At 44.3% G+C, this 8,883-nt stretch overlaps 2 protein-coding genes across 2 annotated transcripts; one reads left to right on the top strand and one right to left on the bottom strand.

The window, feature by feature from the left end:
- Nucleotides 1-2,396: 2,396 nt before the first annotated feature.
- Nucleotides 2,397-4,377, top strand: BCIN_07g04210 (hypothetical protein). Its single transcript, XM_024694054.1, has 3 exons — nucleotides 2,397-2,945; nucleotides 3,080-3,804; nucleotides 3,893-4,377. The coding sequence occupies exons 1-2, from the start codon at nucleotides 2,494-2,496 to the stop codon at nucleotides 3,213-3,215; spliced, it is 588 nt and encodes a 195-aa protein (XP_024549843.1). The 5' UTR covers nucleotides 2,397-2,493; the 3' UTR covers nucleotides 3,216-3,804; nucleotides 3,893-4,377.
- A 911-nt stretch (nucleotides 4,378-5,288) lies between these two features.
- On the bottom strand, nucleotides 5,289-8,404 carry BccreA. The gene has a single exon (XM_024694053.1). It carries the CDS (start codon nucleotides 7,418-7,420, stop codon nucleotides 6,113-6,115), a length of 1,308 nt encoding a protein of 435 aa, XP_024549842.1. The 5' UTR covers nucleotides 7,421-8,404; the 3' UTR covers nucleotides 5,289-6,112.
- Nucleotides 8,405-8,883: the final 479 nt, after the last annotated feature.

The raw sequence follows: 8,883 nt of genomic DNA, 5'->3' as shown, positions 1-8,883 counted from the left end.
CTATTTATCATGTTAACCTTTTTCTCCGACGTGCTTAGGCATTCAGAGTCTGCACTTCACCTGTTTTGCAAAGGAGACAAGTCACGTTCCACCATTCCATTCACATCTTGTTTTCGGCGCCTCCTGATCTACGCCCGTCGCATTCTCAGCTCCCCTGATTTTCGCTTCCCCGCCCTTTTCCCTTTCCTCAACTTCTCTTCGGAAGAAATTTCCCATTCTCCCGTCTTGCCATGACACAAACAAAACGGTCTCTCGTCTCCATCACGTCTGATCTCCATCCAGCAAACATCCTGATATCACCCAGGCCATTTACCAATTTTCAATAGTGTTCTGCCACCAATATAGCCGCAAGATAGTCATTATGACGAGCCACGAAATAAATTAAATGCACGACATTCCAACGCAAAGCATCAGACTACCAGATTCCTGGATTGAGCCTCGCACATATCAATATCAACGAAATGATATTATCCTATCTACCAACTCCAAAATTAGTACCAGCGTACTTTCCTTCCTTCCCGTCTTTGAATCACGAGCTTTCGATCATTCATGAAATGACGGACCACGAGGTGATCATCATCTGCAGTACCGAAGTACGACAGTCATTCATTCGCCGCATTTCTCCACGCTCTACACCCATAAAAGCTCTCGCGCATCTAATTCATCAATTCCATAGATGAAATCAGATCATCTTCGTCTTTGCCATATCCCGCGTGTCAAGGTCGTATCCCGTTTGCAGCAGCAAAAATCCTATCTCTCTCTTCTCCGCGCCGCACCACCCTGAGACCAAACGCCCTCCTTGGTCCAGTAAGAAGATCCCGAGTACAGTATATATTGCATGAGGCGTATTCTTGGAGGACGGGTGAATCTCAACGAGGGTTAACCAAGGCCAGTCGGCCTTATCTCTCATTATCCCCTGCGAACCTGACTTTGGCAAAATGGGGATACGAGGAGCCCGTCTCATCGCTTGATCCATCGGTCATGGTGTAATGTGTGATGTGTAATGCCAGATTAGGAGGGATCTAGCACACGCAATAACCGTGGTAAGAATGATGTTACGATATGGCTCTCAGCAGTTTTTACCTCATCGTCTTACAGCCTCATTCTGGAATTCGATAGATAGGACAGTTCCATTTCCATTTAGCATAAAACCTTCATGCATCCCGCCATCTATCTGCCCATTCATCCATTCCAAATAAAAACCAGCCCATCCCTTACCCCACAAAAAACACCCAGAACCAAGAAAACCCTACACCACATCTGCAGACGACCCAATGCGGAAACCGCAACAATAATCCCGCACCATTCGCAATCCCCCTTCTCCATCCCCAAGTCTCTTTATCCCTCCCAATCCCACCCTCTCATGCAGCACATCCCCCAGAAAGCTTTCCCACCGCGGATGAATTCAACCCTTGGAGAATTAGATTAATTTCTCACCCGTTATATCGCACCGGCGCGCCCTGCTTACAGAACGCGGAATCCTGGATCAGGGTACTTCAGCTGGCGTGGCCGGCGCCACTGGATGCGACGGTAACGCTTGTTTCCCCTGTGTATATGCATGCCAGACCGTATTTTCTCGTTGTGCAATTTTACTTGGTGGGCTTGTACGATGGATGGGGGTTGGAGGGAAGTGCTAATTTGGCTTGCGGTATTTGATGTATTGACAGCGGCTTGTGGGTACCCATGTCTTGACTTCACTTGGCATGTACATATACACTTGTCCTGTGTGGCTTTCCTTGTTCTGGGAGAATCTGATAATGGCATACGGTACGTATAACCTTGAATCCATCATGATTACCTGTGTACATCCACGACACGTGAAAGTGTAAAATGCAAAATGACACGGCTGCAAAGGTATCCAACGCCCGCACGTGTGATCAACCTCAAGAAAGTAACATCGAGTGATCCCGGGACAAAGTAGGTAGCCTGCAGTTTCACAAGTGTTGAAAATTGCAAAGAACAGACAGTGCCGGAGTTGGTATACATCCTTTCGGGAGTTGTATCATGGTACGGATGTATATCCATGTTACGAATACTTATTCACCCATTCGATGCTACTCTCTGAAAATGATATTGAAAGGGTGGAGTACAGCAACATGGTAAGATATCAGCACGCCAATCTACTGATTATCCTTCTCTATAGGAATAATAGCAAGCGGAACATAGTGCCGGAATATAGTGACCCGAATCGTATCGCACATGGCGACATTCTCATCCATTCCCAAGCCAGATATTATGGAGTAGATGACAATCATATCAATAGATAGAAACCTAAACACACCATAAGTCACGGAAGACATTTCCCATCAATCGGAAAGAGATCCGGATTCAACAATGATCTACACAGATGAATAAACCTGAAACCGAAACCGATGAGATGAGATCTGAAGGGGAAAGAATCCATGCAAATCCCTCAACCGGGTGTTCGTTTCTGCTTGCATAATGGGATCTAGACCTTCCTAGTCTTTGCAATGTTTTGAACGTCGTCAACGTATGTGTGTGTGTGTGTGTGTATGTTATCATGCATGGGACATGAGTCCTTTCGTATACCAATTCATCTTGAGAAGTGCAAAAAATATACTCTCTAGCACCGGAATACCTTCATCACACCCATCGCACCCATCAGATCATCCTCCCTCCACACCCGTGAATCATCTAGAACATTTCCCATCCTCCATCACACAAACCATACCATACCATATCATCCACCTCCCCCCTTTCCCATCCTCCACACTCGCAAACGCTACACCACTATCCACATCGGACCGACACCCATCTAAGTATGCTATCCACCTCCCCTCAACCCCCCGGAGACGATTTCCCTATCTCCCCAACCATTCCCATTCCTTTCCCATTCCGCTCAACGCTGCATCTCATTACATCCCATACATACATACATACATACATACATACATACATACATACACAAGCGCAACTGCGTCACGGTAAGAAGCTCCGTATTTCCCCCGGCGCCGTTGATCTTTAGCGTGGGATCATATCTTCCACCCAATAGCATAATCAAGAAAAGAAATCGTGAACATTAATCTTCTCGTAACTATTAACGTTGACTATAAGTTAGACCTAATTATACAATTTCAAAAGCGCATCCGGGTTATCCCATCTCATCCCACCATGTCACATCACATCACATCTTATCTTATCTCTCTCTCTCCAATTCTCAAAAATTACCCTTTATCGTCGTCGAAAACATGTGATGGAATTCTTCAAATCAATCCCTTCTTTCCCTTACTCATCGTACATAACATTACATTACATCACATCGCATTACATCACCTCACCTCACATCCTACATCCATCCTACCTTCAACAACATCATTTTCACATGTTAATGTTTGATTCTCTTTCCCGCTTCCTCCACATTCCTCAACACATGCCAATCCCCTCTGCATCTGCATCTGCCTCTCCAACATCCAGCATTTTTTACACGTGAAATTCTTGAATTTATATTTACGCCTCTGATCAGAGAATCTAGACTCCGCACTAATAAACGTAAAATGTAATAAGAGAATCTCGACATCATCGATTTCCTATCCTCCTCGCTCTTCTCCCTTAATCCCTGATTTACCGGTGCAAGCACAAATCCCATATATCTCTATCTCTAACATTATATACAAACCAAACGTGGATGGAATATTAATAAGAGCAGAATAGGATAGAATACACATAGAAGCACCATATGAAACAAAACAAAACAAAATAAAATAACACACAAACCCCGTATCAATCTCTCTTTCTAATACAATAGCAAGCTCCGAGAAAGAATTCTCGGTATAATAATAATAAGTACGAGTTTCTATATATCTACCCACCACCTCCTTACCTATCGAATGGCCACCAAGAATGCGATTCCCTTCTGACTTTCATTACCAAGTATCTCGATACAAGAACTGCTTCACTCACACATTCATTCATTCATTCATTCATTGATTCATTGATTCACTCTAATCTAAACTAATCTAATCTAAACTAAACCTTCCTACCACATACCCTCTATCCACGCCATCTATCTCTCAACTTTCTTTCTTCTTTCTTTCGTTCTTTCGTCCTTCCTTCCTAGCCCTCCTCCACAAAAATAACTTTAAAATTATATCCCATCACACATCCTCATATACACATAACCATAAACACTCCTCTCCTCTCCTCTCCGCCCTCCCTCCTCCCCCACATTTCCCCGCAAAATCAAAATCAAAATCAAAATCAAAACCAAATCTGAAACTCAACCGACCTCCATATTCATTCATTCATTCATTCATTCATTCTTCTCCCGCTAAAAGAATCAAAGAATTTATAAAATCAAAAATTTGATATCTCATAACCTCTATCCCCAATCCCCAACCCAACAATTCAGATCCCTCATCTGATCTAATCTAATCTAATCTAACCCCCCCCCCCTTTTTTTTATTCCCCCCTCCCATCTCTAATCCTCCATCTCCCATCTTACCTTTCCGCCCTATGAACTAATTGAATCTAATCCTCTATACCATACCATACCATACCACCCCATCCCTCCATCTAATCCCACCCCACCCCATCCTAACTCTCCATTCTCCAATCCTTTATTACTCACCCATCTACCTATCTACCTACCCACCTACTTATCCATCTACTCACCACACCACACCACACTGCACCACACCACACTGCACCACACCACACTGCACCACACCACACCACACCACTCTAACAAAAATCTAAACATCTAAAAATCAAATCAAAATTAAATCATCCCATCCCATACCCTCCCCCCCCCACACAAATCCCACAATCAATCAACCACCCAAGTCAACCACCCAAGTCATCCATCCATCCATCCATCCATCCATTCAATTAGTCACAAATCCCATACATACATACATACATACATACATATCAAACCATCCCCTCCATCCTCTCCATCCTCTCCATCCCCTCCACGTGCCCTTCCCCATCAATGAACATAACAAGCATGACCACTATCTCAAACTCAAATTCAAATCCAAAGATAAGATAAAAAATCGAAGAATGAAAGAATGAGGTTCTATACAAGAAGTCTCAATAGTAGTAGATAACTAGGTAGGTAGTTTAGTTTAGTTGATAGTGAAGTGAAAAGGAAGAAGAAAAGAGAAGAAAAGAAAAGAAAAGAAGAGAAGAGTAAAAGAATCTATGAATGATCCTTTCCTTAGTTCACATCATATCATCACATCACACATCACAACTAGATAACATATAAAACTCTCCATTTTCAAACTTTACAAACAAACACATGACCTTTCTTCACACCAAACAAATGACCAAAAAATCCTTAAATGGGTTATTGAAAGTTTTATTTCATCGCTTATTATTTGGTATCCGCCAAATTCTATACTAAGCTAGCTAAATGCTACTTCATCTTCCTTTCCCCATCCACCATTTCATCCCTTGTGATACCGATGCTGTACTCTTTCCCTCCCCCTTCCATCACATTCATAGCCACTATCAGCATGAAATATTTCTCCTCCCATGAATTTCCCCATTCATTCCCATTTCCCATCCCCAGTCCGTACCGTCACCCAAGTCTATAAATCCTCCTCCGGATATGTTTACGCTTCCCAACGAATGCCGAAAATGCATCCTTAACCTTCGCTCCAATCCGTGGTGAACAATAAAAAAAAAAGCTAATGAAAACAAACATAAAAAAAAAAGTTGTGCCAGCCGTGAGATGCTCCATGATCTGGAGAATCAGAATCAATAGATTCCATAACAAAAAAAAAAAGTAGTCTATAGTTTGAATATGCCGCTCTAAGTATACAACCAAAAACCCCATCCATGCTGCAAAAGAAAACTATCAATGAACCATATAAAAGGTTGAATGAGGAGTCGAGATGTTGACTCTGATGTGGTCGCGAGTGGTGGTTGACAAAAGGGCTCGATGAGGTGATATTAATCGGGACGATTGTCTATTGTTGGCCACGTGTCTTTTCGTGATGATCAAACGCCGATAGAGTAATAACCATATAATGGTGCAGATTAAACTGTCTGAAATACTCATAATACCATTGCTTTTAAATGGAAATATTGAAAGTCATACAACTGCCATGTGCCCCAAAATGGAGGCCATTCTAAAGTATCATCTTCAAATCATGCGATCGGCGAGATCATTTCCGGCAACGCTACCAGTGGTACTACTCTGTCCACTTGTATTGAAACCAATCTCGCCCGGACTAGAGAGATCTTGTACAGCGACCGGAGCTTGAGGAACTGGTAATTTTCTCGTGCTACCATCCGTTCTAGACATGATATCTGAGATGGTGAGACCGGTTCTTGGAGCACTTGTGGTTGGTGGGGTAGGAGTAGCAGTAGTGTGATATTGACCATCAAGATGTTGAGGTTCCATGGGTGCAAGAGCAGGAGTGTGATGAAGAGACAGATTTCTAATACCTGGCAGATCGTATCCACCACCGAATGGTCTCAAACGAGGCGAGTGCGCGGGAGTGGCGAGAGGAGTGTGATCAGGAGTTGGGGAAAGAGAATCGTGAGAGAATGTAGGCGAGGATGGTGCAGTCGACATTGGCGAATTTGGGCGGGAACGTTTCGCATGACGATGAGCATAATGATCATCTTCTTCATGAGAATGCGCTCTAGTCATGGCGTAAGCTTGAAGCGATGGAAGATGATTCCTGCTGTTATGACTGCTGTGACTGTAATAAGGTTGATGACGAGGTTGAGTGTGTTGGGAGTAATGAGTGGCTGTGGTACTACTTTCTCTCTCGACCTGTGTCGCCGCAGTAGCCAACATGTTGATGTCGGTGAGCGGTGCTTGACCGTTACTTGGGCTTCCCCCTAAACTTCTTCCATGAGGGTTGAGACTCGAAAGGTAGTTGCTGCTATATGAAGAGTATGAGTGAGGCGGTGACACATTTGGGCTACCAAGAGCGGACGCTGGTGCTGATCGAGTAATGTTCTTATTTGGTGGCGGCATCATGGTAGCCATCGACTCTGAATGCATCGCCACACCCATCTGTGGAGCTTGCTGTGCCTTGTTACTCCTTCTCGAGTTTGGATTGTTGTGTATCCTCGAGTGACGAGTGAGTTCATCTGAACGGGAAAATCGTTTGGTGCAGCCAGGAAACATGCAGGCGTGAGGTTTCTCGCCCGTATGAGTTCGAATGTGCCTAGTTTGATGTTCGAGACGGTGAAATGCCTTTTCGCACAGAGGACATTTATATGGTCGAGGTAAGTCTTGACGATCATCTCCATGGTGTCCACCGACCATAGTTGGCGCCATCATGCTCATGGCCGCCATTTCTGCTTCTCGTTGATGTTGTTGCTGCTGTTGGATGATGGCCAATTTCTGTCTCGCAGCTTGGTGTTCCAATTCCTGAGCAGACTGGGGAGGATTCAGTAGACTGTTAAAATCTACTGCAGAAGAAGCGCGTTGCATGTGATCGCCGCCGCAACGAACACTGTAATCTCGAACGTCGACTTTAATTTTCTCCGTCGTTCTCTTCTTCCCTATTCCTTCACTGCGGCCTGATACCTAGCAAGCAAGACGTGGAGGACGTTGGAAGAGGCGATGTGATGTTGTGAGAGGGGGGAGCAGAGTGCAAGAGCAAAGACCAAATTTCAATAAAAATCCGAAAACTTTTTTTTTTGGAGTGAATGGAAATTTGGGGGAATTCGTCAGTGATATATAAGTGAATGGTGGGTGAGCCTTAATAAAGTGGGTTGTGTTCCGTTGTAGTAAGGCCGAAGCGGAGAGGAAAGCGGGAGTAAATTGATTGAGACCTTTGGAGGAGTCAGTGTCAATGTGTATCTTGTTTAACTCCTAGTGTGGATTCGCTTTGGGATTCTTCCAAGGTTGATGGCTGGACGCAATCGGTGAATCTGGTGGTGGGTTCTTGAATGTGGGAGGGGGCGTGTTGGGGTGAGCTGTTGATGTGATTTGGGTTGGTAGAAAGAAGAGTCGTGGTTGTGGTGGTGGTTGTGGTTGTGGTTGTCGTGATGGCTGCTGTCCTTGTGGTAGCCGCAGTTGCTTACTGGCAGGACTTGTGCAGAGACTGTGAAGATGGTGGGCGGGGGGCAATTAAAAACTTGTGTGGAAGGGGCATAAGATCTCTCTCTGTCTCTCTCTGTCTCTCTTCGTTTTGATCTGGCAATTCGATCCAAATGACGGGGTAGAAGACGGAGAAGACGATATGCCGAAGAGGGGAGGGGGGGGGTCTTGCAACTTATACGAAGGAGCCAAAGATTGTGTGCAAGTCAAATGAAGGGTCTCAAACAAGTAAGCGCGGAGTGAAAAATGAAAAAATGCATTACATTATCGGTATCATAAAACGCTGCTTGGGACTGATTCGGAGCACGATGGGGCTATTTTGCGTCGAGGGGGAAAAAATAAAAGAATTCACAAGACTAAGACGTTAGCGTCGGAGGGAGACGAAGAATAATAATAATAATAATAATAATAATAAATGTGGTTGAGCGGAAAGGGTAGTAGTGTGTAGGGTAGTGTGTAGGGTAGTGTGTGCAGTGCAAGTGCAGTGCAAGTGCAGTGTAGTGTAGGTAGTGTCGTATAGTGTAATCTCAGCAAGTGTGAGTGAAGCGTGAGGAAAAAGGAAAGAAAAAAAAAAAGGTATGGGGGCGTGGGTGGGTGGGTGTGGTGTGGTGTGTCAAGTCCGGTGGGATTCAGATCGGCTCTTATCTCGTTGCGCGAGAAGAACTGCTCAAAAGAGACAAGCGTGGATGGATATTGGGAATGCACTATTTTAGCGCGTGTTGGTAGTTCACGGCCTATCGTGATCGGAGGGAGAGAAGACAGACAGCGTAATACACAAGGAGTAGCAATAGATGGCACGGCGGTTCTAGACATGGACAATTCATATTTACATTTACATCTATATTGGTTCT

This window comes from Botrytis cinerea, chromosome 7 (genome assembly GCF_000143535.2).
Source record: "Botrytis cinerea B05.10 chromosome 7, complete sequence".
NCBI classification, from domain to species: Eukaryota; Fungi; Ascomycota; class Leotiomycetes; order Helotiales; family Sclerotiniaceae; genus Botrytis; species Botrytis cinerea.
This window is presented reverse-complemented; position numbering and strand designations above follow the sequence as displayed.